This window comes from Globicephala melas, chromosome 20 (genome assembly GCF_963455315.2).
Source record: "Globicephala melas chromosome 20, mGloMel1.2, whole genome shotgun sequence".
NCBI lineage: Eukaryota > Metazoa > Chordata > Mammalia > Artiodactyla > Delphinidae > Globicephala > Globicephala melas.
Window position 1 is genome coordinate 34,891,091 of NC_083333.1, and position 24,444 is coordinate 34,915,534.

Below are 24,444 nucleotides of genomic sequence, written 5' to 3' on the forward strand. Positions count from 1 at the left end.
TATTGAGTTTATAATGAATTGTTTTGAAGAAATTTGGGTCTATGAAGAGTGACAGCATACGAGCCATAAAATGTGAAGTTTAAGATTCATGGGCCTTCCTTAGTTGATGCCTTTGTCACATGGTAGAGCCTCAGAGGGCTCAGGACCCCCTTTCTGTCTCCAGGTTGAGCAGGGAAGGTGCTTGTTTTCTCCTGCCATGGCATATCCTTAGGTTGGCAGTGGCTCTTGGTGGGCAATGGCCTGTAACAACTGTCACAGGCTCTGGAGGGCAGAGCTATGACTGGGGCCTCATTTGCTACCTTGGTGTTGAGCAGTAGAATCCTCAAAATGAAATGCAGAAGTCAGTTATATTTTTCCAAGAAGCCATGACTTCTTGGGTCATGATTCACAATTCTATAAATATAGTGGATTAAAGTCCAGCTAAATATGTGGGTGGAAAAAGAACTGGATACGATGTTTTTTCATCAAGAATAGTCCATGTAAGTCTCTCCACAGCATAGGCCATACAGAAAGGAATGTCTGGGAGATGCAGTGGAAGCAGTGGTGTATTAAAGTTCCAAAAGTAGGCATGGGGTCCATTTTTTACATCCTTTTGCAATGTAGTTTTTTGCTTTGCCTCCCATTGCCAGTTTACAATTGGTTGTGATCTAAAATTTATAAATTTTTAGTACATTAAAGATTTAGTATTATCACCTATAAATTACCCAAAAGTTTGAGCAATATGTGACATTTTTCTGCTCTGTGGTGACCTGAAAGATTTGTCCTTTCATTATAATGAAGGTTAACCTTTGCACCCACTGCATTTATTTGTACTTTATATACCAAGTGCTTATTGTAGTATATGCATAGCAGAACTGAGGTAATTATACAGAAAAAGGGTTAAATCTCTATGTTAACATTCTTAGAAAACTAGACAGATCAGATTTTTTAAAGTTATATTTCATTAAAAGGTATGTGCCCTAAATGTGACTTGTTCTTTGTCCACTCAGCAAATATCTGCTGTGCTCCTACTATGTGTCCGGCTCTGTACTAGCTTTAGGGATTAGCTTTGGATGGTTGTTAAAAAACTGAACTTCCAAACTAGTGCTTCTAGCGTATCTCGGTAGACGCTGAAGTGCAAACTGAGGTACTCAGAACTCAGTTTGTGTACAGCAAAGACGTTGGTCATGACGGGAGCACAGGATTAAATACCTCACCTAAGCAAGGCTTCACATCCCAGACTTGGTTTTTAAAACAGCTGGTTTGTTCCCCCATCCCCCTTTCCCCATGACATCTCAGATCCTAGCATACCTTTTGTGGATATTTGGGCTGGTTTGATCCAGGTTATCAAAATAGTCTGAGCTGTAAACCCCACTTCTCTCTTACAGTGTTTTGTAAGCAAAGGAGGTGGAGAGGCAACTGTAGCAGCCTGTGGGGTGGGTAAGCGATCCATCCAAGATTTTCCTCCTGCTGACTTAAGTGTTTATGAAGTCTTTTGATTTTCAGCCCAGGAAAGTAAAGATGGAGAGCACATCACACTCAACCTTTGAGACCACTCACTCCTCCCAAAGACGATGCTGGCATGGCAAGAAGGTGGAGAACCATCGACACCAGAAGGACAAAGTTTTGCGTTTTAACTGAGGTACGACTGACATACCACATTATATAAATTCCAGGTATACACGATAATGATTTGATATTTGTGAAATGATCACAATTTAGTCTAACATCCATCACCACACAGTCATTAAAACTGTCTTTTCCTTGTGATGAGAACTTTTAAGATCTGTCTTAGCAACTTTCAAATACGCAGTACATTGTTAGCTATACTCACCATGCTGTACATTACATCCCTATGACCTATTTTATAATTGAAAGTTTATACCTTTTGGCCTCCCTTCACCCATTTTGCCCATTCCCCATCTCTGACAACCACCAGTCTGTTCTCTGTATCTATGAGCTTGGTTTTGGGGCGTGGGAGGGTTTGTTTTTGTTGTTTTAAATTCCACATATAAGTGAGATCATATGGTGTTTGTCTTATTTTACTTAGCATAATGCCCTCAAGGTCAATTGTGTTGCAAATGACAAGATTTCCTTTTTTTTAAAAAAAAATAGCTGAATATTTCATTGTGTGTACATACACATTTTCTTTATCCATTCATTCATCCGTGGACTTTTAGGTTGTTTCTGTATCTTGGCTATTGTATATAATGCTTCAGTGAACATGGGGGTGCAGACAGCTTTTCCAGTCAGTGTTTCATTTTCTTCAGATAAATACCCAGAAGTGAAATTGCTGAGTCATATGTTAGGTCTGTTTAATTTCTTGAGGAATCTCCACAGTGGCTGCACCAATTTATATTCCCACCAGCAGTGCACCAGGGTTCCCTTTTCTCTACATATTTGTCAACACTTCTTTTTGGTAACAGCCAGCCAAACAGTTATGAGATGATCTCTCATTGGGATTTTGATATGTGGTTTTGTTTTGCATTTCCCTCATGATTAGTGTTGTTGAGCACCTTTTCATGTACCTGTTGACCCTCAGTATATCTTCTTTGGAAAAACATCTATTCGGTTCCTCTGCCCATTTTATAATTAGATTGTTTTGCTGTTCAGTTGTATATGTGCTTTATGTATTTTGGATATGAATCCCTTATCAGATGTCTGATTTGCAAATATTTCCCCCCATTCAGTGGTTGCCTTTTCATTTTGTTGATGGTTTGCTTTGCTGTGCAGAAGCTTTTCGGTTTGATGTAGTCCCACTTGTTGATTTTTGCTTTTGGTGTCGAATCCAAAGAGAATCATTGCCAGGACTGATGTCAGTGAGCTTACCACCTTTTTTCTTCTAGGGGTTTTATGGTTCCAGGTCTTAAAGTCTTAATCCATTCTGAGTTAATTATTTGTGTACGGTTAAGACAGTGGTCCAGCATCATTCTTTTGCATATGGCTGTTCAGTTTTCCCAACAGTATTTATTAAGAGTCTGTCCTTTCCCTGTTGTATATTCTTGGCTCACTTGTCATTAATTGATTATATATTCGTGGGTTTATTTTGGGCTCTCTGTTCTGTCCCATTAATTTGGGTCCTTTTGCCAATACCATGCTGTTTTGAGTACTATAGCTTTGTAATATAGTTTGAACCCAGGGAGCCTCATCCCTCCAGCTTTGTTCTTCAGGGAGCAAAGTTTTAAACGCAGTTCAGATTTAATGTTTTTTTTAAGATAAGAAACTGGTCACATCAGTCAAATTCTGGGTAATGGTTCAAATGGCTTGAAATGCCAGATAAAACAGGTTTTCAGCATGTCTGGATTTGGGATCTAATAGATTACTCTATAAGATGCAGCTTAAACCCCAATTTTGGATTCCTTCTTTATACCATTTCTCTTAATGACATCATCTTCTGTCTGCCCTGCCTGTCTCTTTCTCCCATTGCAGACTCCCCCTAACCATTTTTCAATGTGATGCCTCTTTCCATTGCGAATAAATTTCCCCTACACCCTTAGTTCCCTCACTAAAGGCTCTATTCTCCTGCCTTACCTCAACACAGGTTCTCTTTTCCTTCTTACATTTTATAGGACAGGCAGGTAATTTCTCCAGTGCCCCACCTGATATAGTAATGCATATATACAACTAGACATACATAGTTTAAAAAAAACACATAGTTCTCATTACAAGTTAAAAAAAAATCTGTGTGAGGTAACAGATGTTAACTAAACTTGAATCATTTCATGTACACTTATCAAATCATTGATATATAAAACTGTAAGTTTATATATTATATCATTAAAACTGGGGGAGGGTGACTCTTCATCACCCTTTCCCCTCATCCCTAGTCTTGCTTTCCAGAAGCTACTATTCCTAAACTTTCTGTCAGCTCTTCTGGTATTTCCGCATTTCTAAATGATATGGTTAATAGCGTACTTCATTAATTTTAGAATCTGTTTTTTTTTGGGGGTGGGGTGGGGGATATTTAAAGATTTAGTTCTCACACCAACCACCTCATTCTGTAACACCTCCACCCCCACTCTATACAGTTATAGTTAAGTTATAGTTCTAAATAACTTTTCAAATGCATGACTATGATGTGCTTTTCCTGGCTTCTTCTGGGCAAACTGGATTCACACACAATCCTCTCTCCACTGGTACTTGGCTAGCAACACCCCTCCACTTGCTGAGTTAGTTACCACTTCATTTGTTTTCTATTTTTCAAAAATGCATTGGCATCTTTTATTTTTGTTTCCTCTCCTATGAAGAATGACCTTTGCTTGGCAGTCCCATCCCTTTCCTGGTAAATTCCCTCACTTTTTCTTCTTTTTGGTTAGTCCCAGTTAATTAGTTTGGTAAAGAGCTAGCAGAAGAGTCCTCCTAAAACATTAAAAAAAAAAATAAGTGTAATGATGCTTTTATAACAAATTCAAATAGTGTATTAAGCAGAGTGAAAGTTTATATAATCTACCAAAGTCACAACTACTATTACATTTGGGGACTGTTCTTCCAGACCTTTTCTACATTGTATTGATCATACTGCATTATAACCACACAAGGCCAGCTAGAAGTCCAGTGCGCTATCCATTGTGCCACAGAGCCAGTTATACTGCATTATATATATGATACCCATTCATACCATAGCTTTTTAAAGACTTGCTCATTTTACCCAAGGATATACTGTATTTTTTTTTAAAATTTATTTTTGGCTGCGTTGGGTCTTTGATGCTGCACGTGGGCTTTCTCTAGTTGCGGCGAGCAGGGGCTACTCTTTGTTGCAGTGCACGGGCTTCTCATTGCAGTGGCTTCTCTTGTGGTGGAGCATGGGCTCTAGGTGCACTGGCTTCAGTAGTTGTGGTTCGTGGGCTCTAGAGTGCAGGCTCAGTAGTTGCAGCATACGGGCTTAGTTGCTCTGCAGCACATGGGATCTTCTGGGATCTTCCTGGACCAGGGATCGAACCCGTGTACCCTGCACTGGCAGGCGGATTCTTAACCACTGTGCCACCAGGGAAGTCCCTAGTGTGTATATCTTTCTATCTAGAAGTTCTTTATCATTTTTCTCTAACATTTTTAGAACTTATGTTCTAGCTCTTGTGCATTTCCCCCATCCTGTCCATTCACCTGCACTGATTGACTTGTCACTATATATATATTGCAGCTATCTGCATGTCTTTCCTTCATGATGCTCCAAATTTGGCCATCTTCCAAGTCTTTAACTCAGGAAGCCCCTACCTGCCTACAGGCCCTACATTGTCAGCTGCCATTCCAAAAGGGCAGCACTTGGGACCACAGCACTGGATACAGCTGCCTACTCTTTTCTGCAGGATAATCAGATCCCACCCCATCATGCCTCCTGGCCTCTATTATTTTTCATATATGTTATTCCTATATGCCCTAATGGGAGCCTCTCTTCTCCATGCCAATCCTTTTCTGGTGCCCTCTGCCATTCTCTGGCTTTGATCAGTAACTCCCCATATGCTCAATTGCTCTGAAGCCTCCCTCCAGCTCCTGGCCTTCACTGAAGCCCTCCTCTCCAGGAAGGACACCACCCTTGAGTGGGTTTTTCTTCTTCCTCATCTGCCCCCATACTAGAAATAGGGTGTACTCTTGCCCACTTCAAGTCCATTATGCCGCCTTCCCACCTGCAATCACTAGTGCTCTTTTGAGCACCAAGGGCCTTTTATACCTGTCACCCCTCCCAACTGATTGATAGAAGCCATAATGCATAAATTCTCATTTTCTAGCCTCCATGTGAAAAAGCTACACACACTTAACCATCCTATCTTTAAGGTTTAACCCTAAATAAGTCCCACCTCTAATGACAAGCCCACACTTCAGCTCTTTTCTGATTTAGAGATCTTTTTTTGGGGTCCTCAAGTGCTTTTTTTTTTTTTTTTTACTGTTTTTGTTCACCTACAGCAATAGGCTTCAGAAGCTGGCTGCTCAGTTGCTTTTGTGCACCTCTTTTAAAGTTTTAGGTCATAAATTCAAAGCAATAAACTTTAAGAAAATTTTTATTTTCAAAGTTAGTTATTTCATAAAAAGTATTAGTATATAGATAAGTTATTTAGAAATGATTCTTCTGGGTTAGATTGTTTGTTTACCAGGGCAGAGCTAGAATTGAGCCAGTAAAGTCCACACCTAGGAAGTCTGGCCTCATAGGAAGGGATTTTTACTGTACTGAAAGGAAGCCAGATGAAGCCGAGATTTGAAGCGCTCAGCTTCCAATTCCCGGAAGAAAGCATCATCGTCGTTCTGTGTTATCATGTACTGCAGCTGTTGAATTTCCTTCTCCATCTTAGATCTCAGTTCCCTCTTCACCTTATACAACATCTAAAAGAGAATTCATGTCATCCTGCTATTCACAACATTGATCCAGGCCCTCATGTATTTTTATTCCCTCTCCACCTTCCTGCTCATCAAGCTTCTGCAGTAATTTTAATAATTTCTCAGCAGCTCTTACAGAGACCTGAACAGGTAAAGTTAAAATCACAGAATACATGTTTTAAATCGTAGATCGATCTTATTAGTATCCTCTCCATTCCCCTTAAAAAGTGTAGTACAGTTGTTTTCCATTTCTTAAAAATGTAAATAAATGATTTCTATCTTGTTAATGATTACCTGGGCCTGGGATTTCTCTCTGGCTTTGAGCTCTTGACGTTCCTGTGATATGGCTTCTGCCAGGAATGAAAACTGTTTACAGGGAAGAGAAAAAAACCTTATATTTGTCTGTAGTCTAAATGTAACAATTCTTATGTTCATAGGCTTAAAATCTTATTTTAATGGAAATAGGGCAATATTCTGCACTGTGGTCAAGCACTAGCTTATTTTACCTTAAATTTCAGTCAGTCCAACCTGTATAGTGACAAGTTCCAGATTAATATGTGGAGGCTTACTTGTTCAGCAGACTAAGCTGATGTCTGACACCGGGCAGTCAGGAGTAAGCACATCAGAATGTAAACTAGTAGCGGTGAACCCACCTGGTCTTTATAGTAGTTCTCCATTGAGTCCAGTTCATTTTGGTGCTGTCTCTTTTGCTCATCTCGCTTTTCTTTGGCATAGTTTCTTAGGTCTCGTAATCTTTGCTTTTGAATCTGTAAACCTTCTTCAAACAGTTTCTTAAATATCTGCCAGTTATTTAGTCAGAAAGATAGTTATGGTGAATTTTCATGGAGGAATAAAATTCTGCCCAACTAGAGGTATGTAAAAAATCTATGTGAACTACAATCAGTATAAAGTAACAGCTTTATTGAGATATAATTCACATACTATAAAATTCACCCTTGTAAGATGTATAAATCAGTAGATTTTACTATATTCAGAGTTGTGCAACCATCACCGCTAACTGCAGAACATTTTCTTCACTCCAAAAAGAAACCCCATAACCATTAGCAGCCACTCCCCCTCCCCCTCTCCCTAGCAATCACTACTCCACTTTCTATGCCTACAGATTTACCTATTCTGGACATTTCACATAAATGGTATCATATAGTATGTGGCCTTTTGTATCTCGCTTCTTTCACTTAGCATAGTTTTTCAAGGTTCATCTATATTATAGCAGGAATCACTATGAAATTCTTTTTTTCATTGCCACATAATACTCTACTGTATGGATATATCACACTTTATCAATTCACCAACTGATAGACGTTGTTTCCTCTTCTTGGCTGTTATAAATAGTGCTGCTGTGAACATCTGTGTATAGTTACCTAGGAGTAGAAGTGCTGAATCATACGTTTAACCTTTTGAAGAACTGCCAGACTGTATTCCAAAGTGGTTGCACCATCTTATAACCCCACCAGCCCTGCATGTGTGTTCCAACTTCTCTACATCCTTGCCAGGACTTTTTTATTTTAGCCATCTTAGTGGGTGAGAGTTTATCTCATTGTGGGTCTGATTTGTATTTCTTAAATGACTAATGGTATTCAGCATCTTTTCCTGTATCCCAAAGATTCTTAACTACTTTCAGAAAAGAACTCTCAAGCAGTCATGTATATAGGAAAAGAACCCTAGAGTAGAAAGAAACACTGCATGTACACAGCTGAGGGCCACGTGGTTATCATCTAACTAGGCCACAGGTACACAAACTGTTCAAAGGATTCGGATATGCTCACTTGTCCTCCACTGACTGATCAAGAATTCTTACTAAAGTACAGTCATGCATTCATCAGCCGGCAGCATTGCCTTAGTGTCAAATTACTTAACCTCTCAAAGCCTTAGTAGTATCCTCTAGAAATGAGGATAATAGTATGACCCACTTCAGAGTACTGAGTCCTGTTAAGTATAATTACCTTAATGTTTTACTCTAGAGAGGAAATTTATTGCTAGTTTGGAATCCCAAGCTTGATGAGGATGAGATAGCAAATACCTTGTGGAAAGATCTCACAGCATATCTGTCCTACATTATTTTCCTGGTTTTGAGTGGAATCCGAGGTCATCTAATCACACCTTAAATTCCTGTCTCTTACAACATGCTCCCAAACCCCTAAAGCAGGTGTCCTGCAGAAGTACGGACACATGGGACATCAGAGGGAATTAAGACCTCACATTAAGATAAGGACAGTAGAGAAATACAGATAAAGAGGCACATGAAAAGATGCTCAACTTCACTAATTATTAGAGAAATGCAAATCAAAACTACAATGAGGTATCACCTCACACCAGTCAGAATGGCCATCATTAAAAAGTCTACAAATAAATGCTGGAGAGGGTGTGGTGAATAAGGGAACCCTCCTACACTGTTGGTGGGAATGTAAGTTGGTGCACCCACTATGGAAAACAGTATGGAGGTTCCTCAGAAAAACTGAAATCAGAATTATCATATCCAGCAATTGCACTCCCAGGCATATATCCGGACAAAACTAATTTGAAAAGATACATGAACCCCCTGTGTTCACTGCAGCACTATTCACAATAGCCAAGACATGGACACAACCTAAATGTCCATCAACAGATGAATGGATGAAGATGTGGTATTTGTGTACAATGGAATATTACTCAGCCATAAAAAAGAACAAAATAATGCCATTTGCAGCGACATAGATGCAATTAGTGATTATCATACTAAGTGAAGTCAGAAAGACAAATACCGTAAGATACCACTTATCTGTGGAATCTAAAATACGACACAAATGAACCTATCTACCAAACAGAAACAGACTCACAGACATAGAGAACAGACTGGTGGCTGCCAAGGGACAGAGGGTTGAGGGGAGGGGGTTGGGGGAAGGATGGAGTGGGACATTGGGGTTAGCAGATGCAAGCTTCTATATATAGGATGGATAAACAACAAGGTCCTACTGTATAGCACAGAGAACTATATTCAGTATCCTACGATAAACCATAATGGAAAAGGATATATAAAAAATGTGTATATATATGTATAATATATATACATGTATATATGTATAATATATATATTATATTCATATATATATGAATCACTGCTATATAGCAGTAATTAACACAACATTGTAAACCAACAACAATTAAAAAAAAAAGACGGGCGGTAGAAACAGAGTAGACTGGGATGCACTATGGGGGTAATAAAATGAGGTGTGGGCCAAGTCTGAACTCTAGCCAGCATTTTGGACTTGCATTTGGATTTTGGATTCACACTGGGACAAGAGTCACAAAGAAGGTGGTCCTAAAAGGTAACAGACAAAATTTACCTTCTTAACTGGATTGGACAGAAAAGCAATATTTACCATTTCTTCCCGGGTCCTCATTCTCATCATTTTTGAATGCAACTGAACTCTATAATCATCATAATATTTTCGGGCACGAACAGTCTGCTGCCGATTTTCTTTTATCTTTGATTGGGTCAACTTCTGCCTGTGAATGCAGTCCTTGAAGTCTTGCTAAGAAAGGGAAGGGGAAAAAGAGGTAAGGACATGAGGAAGACAGACTCCAGTGTTCTCATCTGTCCCACTCCCCAACACGATGTCTTCAGGCAGTAAGCCGCGTATGGAGGGCCAGTAGCCTGCTAGCTGGGCATAGAGTGTGAAAGCCTGTCCGTCCCCAGAAATCCTTTAGTCTTTAGTAGGTTCATCACCTTAGTCAGAAGAGCTGCCCCACAGTCCCATGGTTAGGACTCCACGCTCCCACTGCAGGGGGTGCGGGTTCAATCCCTGGTCAGGGAACTAAGATCCCATATGCTGCGCAGCCAAAACAAACAAACAAACAAACAAAAAAACACACAGAAGAGCTGCCCCAATAAGCCCCCAAGGCTGCAGAGAGCAGCAACAATCCTCATGGACTGAGAGTCTCATCTCCCCATTTCACCAGGGAGTCATCTAAGCCATACCCAGATGCCTGCTTAAAAGAAGTAGAAAACTGGCACCCTCAAAGATGTTCAAGCAGAGCTTGAGTTAACAGAAGTATCTATATCAAAACTAAGGAACTTAGGTGATATCTTAGCAAAGTAGTGAGGGTGAAATGAAGTCATGTACACAAAGCCTTCAACTAGGTGTCCAGACACTTGTTTTCTTTTCCCCGCACCAGAGTCTCACATGCAGTTCCTGATGGCTTCCCCTTCTTTCTCTGAAACTGCTTAGAATTATAGTTCTCATTGCTTATCTCTATACTCAAGTTTCTTCCTCTGGCTTATTGTCTTTGATCTCTGTCCTCCCCCTTCATGATACTCAGAGGATAATGTTGTACTGTGTACGATTCTCAGTCCAAATTATAATGGAGGCATAGACAACCTCAGCTTTCTATTTGGGACCTGAGAAAGAAAGGAGAGGACAAAAAACACTAAGTTATAACCACCTGGTACCTCGAAGAGGCTTGGAGGTAGAGACAAACCTGGATTAAAATCTCAACCTTGCCCTTGCTGATTATGGTGGGACCCAGGGCAAGTTAACATCTCAAAGCTTCAGGTTTTCCATTTCATAGAAAACGTTTCTATTATGTTACTATAAAGACTAAATGAAACTGTGTATATAAAGTATCTAGCACCTTACCCTCTCATCAATTTTGGTTAAAGACCTAAATGCTTCCACAGGTAAGTGTAAGAGGTTTGAGTCAGTGGGGATATTGCCCAGCTGGTACAAATAAAAGTAATTAATATAACTTACCAGTCTCTTGTTATGTTCATATTCTTTCTTGATAAGCACAGTAAGGAGATCGTGCCTTCTCAAGGCTTCTTCTATCTTTAAGTGGGATACAAGGAAACGAGGTTAATAATTCTATTCACTAGATTATCAAGGATAAGCTCTGCCCCTTTTTGGTTTATACTCCTATGCTTAATTGACAGTTATCTTACTTCATCCTGGAGTTTCTTCTTTGATCGATTTTCTCTATATGCATCTTTTTTGAGCTGTTCAACCTGTGCAATTTGCTGTTTCCACATTTTGCTTAGTGTTTGACCAGAAACATAGAGAAATGGAAACTGCTCCAGCATCAGGGGCAGGAGACTGTGCTCATTCACTTTCACTGCAAGGTGAAAAAAAAAAGATGCTCTTAATCTGAGAAACTCACTGACAGCTTTTAAGAAGAAATCTCATCCCACCTTCCTGCGAGATCAAAGCTTATCTAAGTGATGTGGTTCTGAGCTTGAAAAGAACAATTCTAAAAGTGTGTTATTACTTTTGCACTCCTTCTCTGATTGGGATAGCCAATTACTAGTAAGGATGAAAATAACCTCAACATTTCTGACTGATGACATGCTGGTTTTGTGAAGTCCATCCTAACTGCTCAGCTGATTCAGTGCCTGGGGTGGATGCTGTGTGTGTGGTCAAACTGCCTCCCAGGAGGGCTGAGGAGTGTTAGTCTCTGTCTGATGGGATGTAGTTAGAAGGCCAGTGGTCTTTGAAACTGTACCCTGGCACCAACTGTCAATGTAACAGGAGCTGGACAGGCCCTCTGCTTGCTTTGGAGCACCCCTTTGGTTCTACCAACTTCCCAGAAACAAAAGACAACCAGCATGAGTGAGCAGAGTGAAGCTAAAGCTGGAACAGCTGGTCATAGCCATCACATTCCTTTGGTGCCAATATATTGGTATATATTTAAGAGTTTTAGAGAGGGCTTCCCTGCTGGCACAGTGGTTGAGAGTCCGCCTGCTGATGCAGGGGACGCGGGTTCGTGCCCCGGTCCGGGAGGATCCCACACGCTGCGAAGCGGCTGGGCCCGTGAGTCATGGCCACTGAGCCTGCACGTCCGGAGCCTGTGCTCCACAACGGGAGAGGCCACAGCAGTGAGAGGCCCGCGTACCGCAAAAAAAAAAAAAAAAAAGTGTTCTAGAGAAATGCCTCATTAAGAGTTTTATCTCTCTTTACAGAAATCTAGCATATGGCAGTGAGAGAAGAGGGAACTTTCTCCAGCTGACTGGTAGATGCTGGTTCTCAGTGCTGTGTCCTTGGCATGTAGCACACACTTTCAAAGGATGCCAGTTTTCCATAAAGTACAATTTTGTGGTTCTTACTTGGAACTGCTTTATTTGGCTTTGGCAAGCCACCTCTTGGACCTGGAGTTGTGGTTTTTCTAGAGTAAATCTTCCAGGGCTGACTATGTTTTGGAGTTCCTTTATGAACAGTTTCTCTGTATATTTTTTCCTTAGGAGCAGATATAAAACAGAATAGAAATGAGAAGTCTAATAACTTTCATACATCATCTTAAATATTACATAGGGACAAAAACAGCTAACATAATCCCCAGCCAAACCACCTTACTTCAAATTTCTACAGTCTGGGGATTTCCCTGGTGGCACAGTGGTTAAGAATCTGCCTGCCAACGCAGGGGACATGGGTTCGAGCCCCGGTCTGGGAAGATCCCACATGCCGCAGAGCAACTAAGCCCGTGCGCCACAACTACTGAGCCTGTGCTGTAGAGCTGTGAGCCACAACTACTGAGCCCGTGTGCCACAACTACTGAAGCCCATGCACCTACAGCCTGTGCTCCACAACAAGAGAAGTCCCACACCACAATGAAGACCCAACACAGCCAAAAATAAATTAATAAATTAAAAAAAATTTCTACAGTCTGGTTATTTACCTACTCTAAGTTAAATGCCTCTTTAGTTTCTGGCATCCTTTGGAATTTGAAAAAGCACTAAATCTTTTTCAAGTTTCATAGTTGCCACAGCCCCACACCCTAAATACAACTACTAATGATGTTCTGATGTACTTGCTGCTTTTGACAACCTTTTAAACGTAGATTAAAAAAGTTCTTAGACGATGTTTAGTTTTAACCACACTGTATGCTATATTCTGTTTCGTTTATGAACATTTTAGCATAAGCATTTTCTCCATGCTTTCATTTAGCTTCTGTAACTATTCTTTTGAAAGGCAACGAAACTTATGCTTTGGGTGTCTTCCAACCAGGCATGGAGCAACTGGGATTTCCTGTCTTCTTTTACTCTCCCTCTTTAACTTGTCAGCCTAGACTATCTTTTAAAGCCTTGGTGAACTGATAAGCAATAGAAGCCCTTAAAAACTGATGGAAGTTTTAGGCAGGAAGGAAAAATACTAGTTTTGGGTACCATGTCTTGCCACATTTTAGCAACTTGCCTACCTATGAATAAAAGAAAATCCCACATCATGAAATGAAATTCTGCTTTTTTCTAAGGGGCTAATAATGATTAAGGCCCTGTTGATTTTTTTCCTTTTAAGAAGATCATCTCTGTACTTTCCACTGATCTGATCAAATGGCATTTATTACAGTAGAGACTTTTACCCACTGTTTCCTCCTTGTCATTTATTCCTAGAGGTCCAATATTCTCTTGAACTTTATTTCTTCTTAGTTCCTTTTCAAATGCTTCAGTTATTGCCTACAGGGGAAAAGGCCATATGATATTATAGTTATTAAAAACATACAAATGAAAATGAAGGAAAAAAATCAATCTTATATTCTGCCATTCCATTCACTTTTTAAAGTTCCTTTCAGGCTATATATATTATTAAATATACATTATTTAACAGATACGTAATTGGGACATAAAACACAACTTTACATATTTTTTGTGTTCTCACAGTTCCTGTAACTATTTTGATACACACTTGAGTGGAAGTTACATGTTTGAGTTGAAGTTACATGTTATTTTAAGACATCTAAATTAGTTTGTTTTCACCATTATAAAACATACTGTAGCAAACAACTTAAGTGTTCTAAATTTATGCTTCATTTCAAAATCCCTATTCCACAGTAGAAAGTCTTCCTTAGTAATCATACATTCTCCTGTTGAACCCTAACAGGAGGGGTCTCATTCCTGTTTGGGCATTTTCATCCTATCTGTAATTCAAATAGCTGGTCACATTTAATCCACCTCAAATTCTCTTCATTTCTAAAGCTCTCTCTGAAAATGCCTGTCTACACGGATATACTTTCTTAACCCACCAGAGTACTGACTAAGCTATATCTAATAAGGTTAGTTTTTTTAGAGTTTCATGAGTACAAGTTTTATGTTCCCTAATGGGGGACGTAAAAGCTATGTCACATAATTTTGTCATCCACTCAGCTCAAGAATATTAAATGCATTTTAAGCCTTTAGTCAACAGCATGTTCACTGTAGCATCTGGCTAAGGGTAAAAGGTAATGCCTGCTGCCCAATGGCGGTCAAGTGATGGGATATACCTTTGCTTGAAATCGGCGGATATCTGTTACTTTTGGCTTTCGCTGCCTTTTTCTCTCCATATGGAACTGTTTGTTTTTGTTAATTGGAGATGGAGAAAGTGAATGAGATCTGGAGGGTGGCTTTCTATGCATGGCAAGTCCTACAACACAAGAGAGACATGTACCATCAATTTCTGACAGTCAGAAATGTTAAGTGGGCACCAAACAGTTGACTGTTACCAAATCCAAAGAGACTATGGATGTGCTAAATGTACTCTCTCCTATAACTAATTTCTGTTTGTTTATATGTTTAATCACACCAAGCAAACGGACTAATGCACATAATGTGTACTCAAAATGTCTCAAAGAAGTACTAAGGTTCTATATTCAATTTTGGGTTGAAAATGGTGCAACATGTGGAATGCCTGCTGCACACTCATGGTGGTGGAGGAGAAAAAGCCATCTGAGCTGTATGTCTGCTATCCTTTTACCTATCTAGGTCCTGAGGAGGGGGCTGTAAGTACATATACACATCCTTATAAAGCAGAATGCTTATACGCAAAGGTTACTGTAGCTTAGCAGTTTTAAGCAGTCCTGTTCTTCCCTACGTAGCCATCTAGCCCTCCTAATTCCATACTGCCTAAGAGATCTAACGAATTACTTCCCTCCACAAACCTTTTTATGTCCCACCGTTTATAAATATGCTCAGGAGTCTGCTAACTGTGAGGAGGGGACTCCATGCCTTTTTGGAAAAGCAAATAATTCAATATAGCTCTAAGGTCAAGGAAATTTATTTGATACCCTTCTAAATAAATTTTCCCAGAAAATTAAAATGTCCGTGAGCTTTTTTCTCTTCACTCTCTTTTAATTCAAATCTTTCAAATTAATTTAAAACTTAAAGATGTTAAGTTAACCTGACTTGCACAATCTATTTTAAATGATGTTTTAATAACACTTTTATTATGTCCACAATGTATTCTTCTTTAGAAACTGAAGAGCCAATAAAAATAACGTTTTAACTTATAATGTGTTTTTAAGATGGGATACAATGTACATGTCAGGAAAACATGTAGGCTACTGGATGATGGTTCCTAGAGATTACCTGAGTCAAATTTAAGGGAAGACAGATGAAATAATCAAGAGAACGAAAAAGTACTCTTGGAGTAAACAAAACAAAACAAAACAAAACTGAAAAGTTAAGGAAATTTTGGATGAGAAATGGATTGCTTCTAGAGAAACAAGGGATGACCAAAGTCGATAGAAGTGAATGGAAAACGTGCAAAGTTTTAGTTGGTGGAAGACAGGATAATTATTTGAACAAGCAGTAGGAAACATCTGCAAGGATGTGGCAAACCAGAAACTGTCATGCATTGCTGATACGAGTACAAACTGGTGCAATCACTTTGGAGGGGAATTTGGCAATGGTGGAAAAGTGTAAACTCCTCAGTCTAGCAATTCTAGTAGATATAGATCCTAGAGAAACTTCTGCACATATTTACAGGTTGTTCATTGCAGAACTGTTTGCAGTTATGAAATCTGAAAACAATCTATATGTCCTGCAATGGTGGGGGGGACATATATATAAATAAAAATACATACTCATACAAATGGGGTACACTGTATGAACTCAGTTATGCAGTAGTTAAAATGAAGAACTGGAAGTATCAACATAGATTTTTTAAAACAACGTTAATAGAAAAAAAGTTGCAGAATAATATATATCTGTATATTAAAAAAACATAAAACAATAGTATATTTAGACAAGTAACAATGCTATTAAAGTATAAAGACAGGGATGAGACGGTCCAGTTCAAGATGGCAAAATAGAGGCTCCTGAACTCACCTCCTCCCACAGACACTGAAACCTACACTAAATATGGAATAATTCCCTCTGAAAGGAATCCAGACACTAGCTGAGTGACATGAGAAAAAACCCACATCAAAAAGGGTTGTGGCACAGCTTAATCTACTAGGAGCCATTAAGAATGAAGAAAATGGTTTAGACAAACACAAAGATTTGAGAGCCAACCAAGAGCTAGGGATGGGCTGAATGATAAGAGTCATCTCCTATGCAAGACTACTCCTTCGAGACTGGGAGAGTGGCTGTTTTATCTAATGCACAGAAACCAACACAGTCAGGAAAACAAAGAAACACAAGAATATGTTCCAAACAAAAGAACAAGATAAAACTCAACAAACAGATTTTGATGAAATGGATAAAGGATTTACTTGATAAAGAGTTCAAAATAATGGGCATAAAGATGCTCACTGAGGTCAGGAGAACAATGAGAATTTCAACAAAGTGAGAATTTTAACGAAGAGAAAATATAAGAAAGTACCAAACATAAAAAAATATTTTTAAAAAATAAAAAAATATTTTAAGTACCAAACAAATCACAGAGCTAAAGAATACAATAATGGAGGTTGAGAGTCCGCCTGCCAATGCAGGGGACACAGGTTCAAGACCTGGTCCCAGAGGATCCCACATGCCATGGAACAGCTAGGCCTGTGCACCACAGCTGCTGGGCCTGCACTCTGGAGCCCATGTGCCTGGAGCCTGTGCTCTGCAGTGGGAGAAGCCACTGCAGTGGGAGAAGCCCACGCACCGCAATGAAGCATAGCCCTTGCTCACCACAACTAGAGAAAACCTGCGCGCAGCAACAAAGACCCAACGCAGCCAAAAATAAGTAAATAAATTAAAAAACCAAAAATGAATACAATAATGGAGTTCAACAGCAGACTAGGTGAAGCGAGAGAAAGCATCAGCCAACTTAGGGCAATGGAATTCATCCAAACAGAAGAGCAAAAAGAAAAAACAATGAGAAAAAGTGAAGAAGACTTAAAGGACTCCATCAAGTGGACCAATATTCACATTATAGGGATCCCAGAAGGAGAAGGGAGAAAGTGGCAGAAAGCTTATACAAAGAAATAATGGCTGAAAACTCCCCTAATCTGGGGAAAGAAACAAGACATTCAGATCCAAGAAGCCCAGAAACTTTAAAATAAGATAAATCCAAAGAGACCCACACTGAGACATATTGTAATTAAACTTGTCAAATTTAATTTGAGAGACTCTTAAAAGCAGTAAAAGAAAAGCAACTTGTTACGTACAAGGAAACACCTATAAGACTATCAGTAGATTTTTCATCAGAAACTTTGCAGGCCAGAAGAGAACAGCTAAATATATTCAATCTGCTGAAAGAAAAACTGCAACCAAAAATACTCTACCCAGCAAAGCTGTCCTTCAGAATTGAAGGAGAGAGAAAGAGCTTTCCAGACAAGCAAAAGCTGAATGAATAAGGAGTTCATCAACATTAGTACAGCCTTACAAAAAATTTTAAAGGGACTTTTTTTTTTTGGCTGCACTGCACCGTGCGGCTTGTGGGTTCTCAGTTCCCCAAGCAGGGATTGAACCCAGGCCATGGCAGTGAAAGTCTGGAATCCTAAACACTAGGCCACTCTGTTAAAGGGACTTTTTCAAGTTGCAATAAAAGGGTGCTAATTAGTAACAAGAAAACATATAGAAATGTATAAATCTCATTGGTAAAGATAAGTAATTATTTAAATTCGGAATACTCTAATGTTATGATGGTGGTAAGTCATATACCAAATCTGGTATGAAGACTGACAAACAAAAATAGTAAAAATAACTATAACTACAATAATTTGTTAATGGATACACAAGGAAAAAGAATGTAAAATGTGGCATCAAAAACATAAAATGAAGGGAAAGTAAAAATGTAGAACTTTAATATGTGTTTCAACTTATCATCTTAAAATATGCTGTTATAAATATGTTTTATATAAGCCTTATGGTAACCACAAAGCAGAAACTTAGATACACAAAACAAAGAGAAAAATCTAAGCTACTATTAGGGAAAATCCTCAAGTCACAAAGGAAGACAGCAAGAAAAGAAGAAAGGAACAAAGGAATTACAAAGCAGCCAGAAAACAATTAACAAAATGACATTTAGACCATATCAATCAGTAAATAATTACTTGAAATGTAAATGGACTAAATTCTCCAATCAAAACACACTGAGTAGCTGAATGGATTAAAAATTTAAAAAGACCCAACTATGTTGCCTACAAGAGACTCCATCTTTAAGAACACACACGGACTAACAGTGAAGGGGTGGGAAAAGATATTCCATACAAATGGAAACCTACAGAAAGCTGGTGTAGTAGCTATACTTCTAACAGACAAAATAGACTTCAAGACAAAAACTATAATGAGAGACAAATAAGATCATTATACAATAATAAAAGGGTCAATTCATAAAGACAATATAATTTTATGTAAGTTTTTTGCACCTAACATAGGAGTATCTAAATATATAAAGCAAATATTAACAGACCCAAAGGGAGAAATAATAATACAGAAATAGTAGGGGACTTAGATTCCCCACTTTCAGCAGTGGATAGATCACCCAGACAGATCAATATGGAAATACTGGACTTAAATTACATGTTAGTCCAGATAACTTAACAGACATTTACAGAAAACTCTTATGCCAAAGCAGGAGAATAACCATTCTTCTCCAACGCACATGAAACATTCTCTGGGATAGATCATATGTTAGGCCACAAAACAAGTCTTTGAAAATTCTAAATGACTGAAATCGCATCAAGCATCTTTTCTGACCATGATAGTATGAAACTAGAAATCAATTACAAGAAGAAAATGGGAAATTCACAAATACATGGAGATTAAGCAATATCATACTAGCCAACCAGTGGGTCAAAGAAATCAAAAGAGAAATTTTTAAAATCTTAAGAAAAATGAAAATGGAAATACAATATACCAAAACTTATGGGATGCAGCAAAAACAGTTGTAAGAGGAAGTTCATAACAATAAATGCCTACATTAAAAAACAAAGATATGACACCTAAAGTCAAGCACCAAAATAAACAGGTGGAACTATATCAAAGTAAAATTCTGCACCACAAAAGAAACGATCAAAGAAATGAAAAAAACCACCTACAGAATGGAAAAAAAAATTGCAAATCAGATCTCTGGTAAGGGGTTACTATATAAAATATAAAGAATGCTTACAACTCAATAGCAAAAAACCAAATAATTCAATTTAAAAATGGATAAAAGACCTGAAGAGACATTTTTCCAAAGAAGATATACAAATGGCCAACAGGTACATGACAAGGTGCTCAACAGCACTAATCATTAGGGAAATGTAAATTAAAACTACAATGAGATGTCATCTCACGCCTGTTAGAATGGCTATCATCAAAAAGAAGTAACAAGTGTTGGCAAGGATGTGGAGTAAAGGAAACCACTGTGCACTGCTGGTGGGATTATAAATTGGTACAGCCATTATGGAAAACAGTATGGAAGGTCCTCAAATAATTGAAAATAGAATTACCATATGATCCATCAATTTAATCTCTGGGAATATATACAAGGGAAACAAAAACACTATGTTGAAGAGGTATCTGTTTCCCCATGTTCAAAGCAGCATTATTTACAATAACCTAGACATGGAACAATAGTAAATGTCCACTGACAGATGAATGGATAAAGATGATGTGGTATATACATACAATGAAATGTTATTCAGTCATAAGAAGGAAGGAAATTCCACCATTTGTGACAACACGGATGGACCTTGATTCCATTTTGCTAAGTAAAATAAGTCAGACAGAAAGACAAATACTGTATGAAATCACCTGTATGTGTAACTGAAAGAAAAAAAAAAAGAAACCAAACTCACTTAAATGTGGAAATCTTAAATTAAAAAAAAAAAGCCAAACTCATATAAAAAGAGATCAGATTTGTGGTTACTAGAGGCACGGGGTAAAGGGTGGGGGAACTGGTCAAAAGGTACAAACTTCCAGTTGTAAAATAAGTACTAGGGATGTAATGCACAGCATGATGACTATAGTTAACCCTGCTGTGATGGTGTATTTGAAAGTTAAGAGAGTAGATACTAAGAGTTCTCATCACAAGTGAAATATTTTTTTTTTGTATCTACATGAGATAACGGATGTTCTCCCACAGGAGTGAAAGTTCTGAACCCCATGACAGGCTCCCGAGCCTGGGGGTTTGGCAACAGGAGGAGGAGCTCTCAGAGAATCTGGCTTTGAAGGCCAGTGGGGTTTGATCACAGGAATCCCACAGGACTGGGGAAAACAGAAACTCCACCCTTGGAGGGTGCACACAAGGTCTTGCGTGCACCAGGACCCAAGAAAAAAAGCAGTGATCTCATAAGAGACTGGGCCAGACCTATCTGCTAGTATTGGAGGGTCTCCTGTGGAGGCAGGGGGTGGCTGTGGTTCACTTCAGGGACAAAGACACAGGTGGCGGTACTTCTGGGAAGTACTCATCGGCATGACCCCTCCTGGAGGCTGCCATTTTCTTACCAGGACCTGGCCCTACCCAACAGCCTGTGAGCTGGCTGTGTGCTGGGATGTCTCAGGCCAAATGGCCCACAGGGCAGGAACACAGCCCCATCCACCAGCAGGCAGGCTGCTTAGAGTCTTCCTGAGCACACAGCTGCCCAGTTAACACACCCCTTGATACAGCCCAGCCCACCAGAGGGACAAGACACAGCTCTACCCACCAGTGGGCAGGAACCAGTCCCTCCCACCAGGAAGCCTGCACAAGCCTCTTAGACAGCCTCATCCACCAGGGGGCAGACAGCAAAAGCAAGAAAAGCCTCTACCCTGCAGCCTGCAGAATGGAAACCTCAATCACAGAAAAGTTAAACAAAATGAGACAGCAGAAGAATATGTCCCAGATGAAGGAACAAGATAAAACCCAAGAACAATTATGTGAAGTGGAGATAGGCAATCTATGCAAAAAAGAATTCAGAGTAATGATAGTAAAGATGATCTAAGATCTCAGAAAAAGAATAGAAACACAGATCGAGAAGATACAAAAAATGTTTAACAAAGACCTAGAACAGGGGCTTCCCTGGTGGCGCAGTGGTTGAGAGTCCGCCTGCCGATGCAGGGGACACGGGTTCGTGCCCTGGTCCAGGAGGATCCCACATGCCGTGGAGCGGCTGGGCCCATGAGCTGTGGCCGCTGAGCCTGCGCGAGCCTGTACTCCGCAACGGGAGAGGCCACAGCAGTGAGCGGCCCGCGTACCGCAAAACAAAACAAAACAAAAAGCAAACAAACAAACAAAAAAGACCTAGAACTAAAGAACAGAGATAAATACAATACAATAACTGAAATGAAAAACACACTAGAAAGAATCAATTGCAGAATAACGAATAACTGAGCTGGAGGACAGAATGGTGGAAATCACTGCCAAGGAACAGAATAAAGAAAAAAGAATGAAAAGAGATGAGGACAGTCTAAGAGACATCTGGGGCATTAAATGCACCAACATTCACATTATACGAGTCCCAGAAGGAGAAGAGAGAGGGAAAGGACCTGAGAAAATACTGTAACAGATAAGAGATGAAAACTTCCCTAACACAGGAAAGGAAACAGTCACCCAAGTCCAGGAAGCGCAGAGAGTCCCAGGCAGGATAAACCCAAGGAGGAACACGATGAGACACACAGTAATCAAACTGACAAAAATTAAAGACAAAGAAAAAATACTAAAAGCAACAAGTAACATACAAGAGAACTCCCATAAGGTTATCAGCTGATCTCTCAGCAGAATCTCTGCAGGCCATAAGGGAGTGGCATGATATATTTAAAGTGATGGGGAAAAAGTCAAGATGGTGGTGTGGGAAGACATGGAATTAGCATCTCCCCACAACTAGGGTGCCTGCCGGCTGCTGGTGAGAGACTCTGACCCCCAAGGAGACGGGAGGAACCCCAGAGTGAACCAGTAGGATGTATGGGAACCGAGGGGGGAGGAGAACTGGAGGCCAAGATTGGCGCCCCTGAGGCTGGGGAGATCAGGAGAGGCAGGTGGGAGGGACTCTCTGGGAAGAGCGGGAGAGGAGCAGAGGGTGATCGCCTGGCCCACTCGGGCCGGGGAGCTTGCTGAGCTGCCAAGCCAGTTCTCCCTGCTCCAAAGCCCCATCCAGGCTGCGTAGGTCCTGGAGGCATAGGAGGGAGGCCGGGGAGATCAGGAGTGGCAGGCGGGAGGGCTATCCAGGAGGAGTGGGAAAGGAGCGGAGCGCGATTGCCCTGCCAACGGGGGCCCAGGGAGCCTGCTAAGCTCCCAGGCTGGCCCCCTGCGATCCAAAGCCCCCTCCTCCAGGCCATGTGGGTCCTTGGGGACATAGGAAGGAGGCCGGGGAAATCAGGAGAGGCAGGTTGGAGGGGGCCTCCAGGAGGAGCAGGAGAGGAGCAGAGGGCAATTGCCCTGCCCACTAGGGCAGAGGGAGCCTGTTGAGCTCCCAGGCCAGTCCCCTGCCCTCCAAGGCCCCCCCTTACCCCACCTCCAGCCACATTGGTCCTGGGGGCATAGGAGGGAGGCCCAGGAGATCAGGAGAGGAAGGTGGGAGGGGCCCTCCCAGGCCCCAGACCAGAGGAACAGAAGAAGAGAGGAGGGCATTTGCCCTGCCCACTTGAGCCCAGGAAGCCTGCTGGGCTCCCAGGTGAGGTCCCCTGCCCTCTGAGACCAGGGGTGGGAGGCACACCTGGGCCCCTTCTGTTCCTTGACCCTAAGCCCCACCCCCCACAGCCCCCAGGGCCTTTTCCATCCCTGTGGGTCCTGAGCATTGGCCCTGCCCACCGCACAAATCTCCCTTGCTTAGGCCTCCCTCTCCACAGCCAAGGGCTCCCCCACCCCGCCCTTTTTATTTTTCTTTCCCTCCTCTTTTTTATGATTGTGGTACTGATGTACTTTCCGGTTGTTGATTCATCTACATTTTTATTTTTACACTCTTTTTAACGTATCTGTTAGTTTCCTAGTCTAATTTTATTTTTTTACATTGTTATTGTTCTATTTTTTACTTTTGCTGCCCCACGCGGCTTGCAGGATCTTGATTTGTGAGCTCTGCAGTTGGAGCTCCAAGTCCGAACCACTGGACTAACAGAGAACCTCAGACCCCAGGTAATATTTATTGGAAGTGAGGTCTCACAGAGTTCCTCACCTCATCAGCACCAAGACCCAGCTCTGCCCAACAGCCTACAAACTCCAATGTTGGAAGCCTCATGCCAAACAACCAGTAAAACAGGAACACAATCCCACTCATTAAAAAACAAAAAAAGAAACAGCAAAAAAATGTCACAGATGAAGGAACAAGGTAAAAACCTACAAAGCCAAATAAATGTAGAGGAAATAGACAATCTACCTGAAAAAGAATTCAGAGCAATGACAGTGAAGATGATCCAGAATCTCGGAAACAGAAAGGAAGCACGGATTGAGAAAATACAAGAAATGTTTAACAAAGATCTAGAAGAACTAAAGAACAAACAAACAGAGATGAACAATACAATAACTGAAATGAAAAGTACACTAGAAGGAATCAATAACAGAATAACGGAGGAAGAAAAATGAATAAGTGAGCTGGAAGACAAAATGGTGGAAATAACTGCTGAGGAGCAGAATAAAGAAAAAAGAATGAGGGCTTCCCTGGTGGTGCAGTGGTTAAGAATCTGCCTGCCAATGCAAGGGACACAGGTTTGAGCCCTGGCCCGGGAAGATCCCCCATGCCGAGGAGCAACTAAGCCTGTGTGCCACAACTGCTGAGCCTGAGCTCTAGAGACTGCAAGCCACAACTACTGAAGCCTGTGCACCTAGAGCCCATGCTCCACAACAAGAGAAGCTACAACAATGAGAAGCCCTCACACTGCGATGAAGAGTAGCCCCTGCTCACCGCAACTAGAGAAAGCCTGCACACAGCAACGAAGACCCAACACAGCCATAAATAAATAAATGTATTAAAAAAAGAAAAAAAGAATGAAAAAAACTGACAATCTCAGAGACCTCTGGGACAACATTAAACACACCAACATTCGAATTATTGGGGTCCTAGAAGAAGAAGAGAAAAAGAAAGGGTCTGAGA

The 24,444-nt window shown here is 40.5% G+C and overlaps 1 protein-coding gene across 5 annotated transcripts in view; it reads right to left on the minus strand.

Moving 5' to 3' along the window:
* Window positions 1–5,970: 5,970 nt before the first annotated feature.
* Window positions 5,971–24,444, minus strand: part of CEP95 (centrosomal protein 95) — a 59,501-nt gene continuing 41,027 nt past the window's right edge. For 4 of the 5 annotated variants that reach the window (XM_030843224.3, XM_030843223.3, XM_060290713.2 and 1 more), the window contains 9 exons: window positions 14,530–14,669; window positions 13,637–13,726; window positions 12,383–12,512; window positions 11,225–11,394; window positions 11,037–11,111; window positions 9,666–9,818; window positions 6,939–7,085; window positions 6,580–6,651; window positions 5,971–6,291 (listed from right to left, as the gene is read on the minus strand). In XM_030843224.3, the coding sequence (XP_030699084.1) occupies window positions 6,115–6,291; window positions 6,580–6,651; window positions 6,939–7,085; window positions 9,666–9,818; window positions 11,037–11,111; window positions 11,225–11,394; window positions 12,383–12,512; window positions 13,637–13,726; window positions 14,530–14,669 (1,154 nt within the window). In that variant the 3' untranslated portion in view covers window positions 5,971–6,114. Of the gene's footprint in view, window positions 6,292–6,579; window positions 6,652–6,938; window positions 7,086–9,665; window positions 9,819–11,036; window positions 11,112–11,224; window positions 11,395–12,382; window positions 12,513–13,632; window positions 13,727–14,529; window positions 14,670–24,444 lie in introns of all 5 variants that reach the window. The other variant, XM_060290712.2, reaches the window with a different exon arrangement.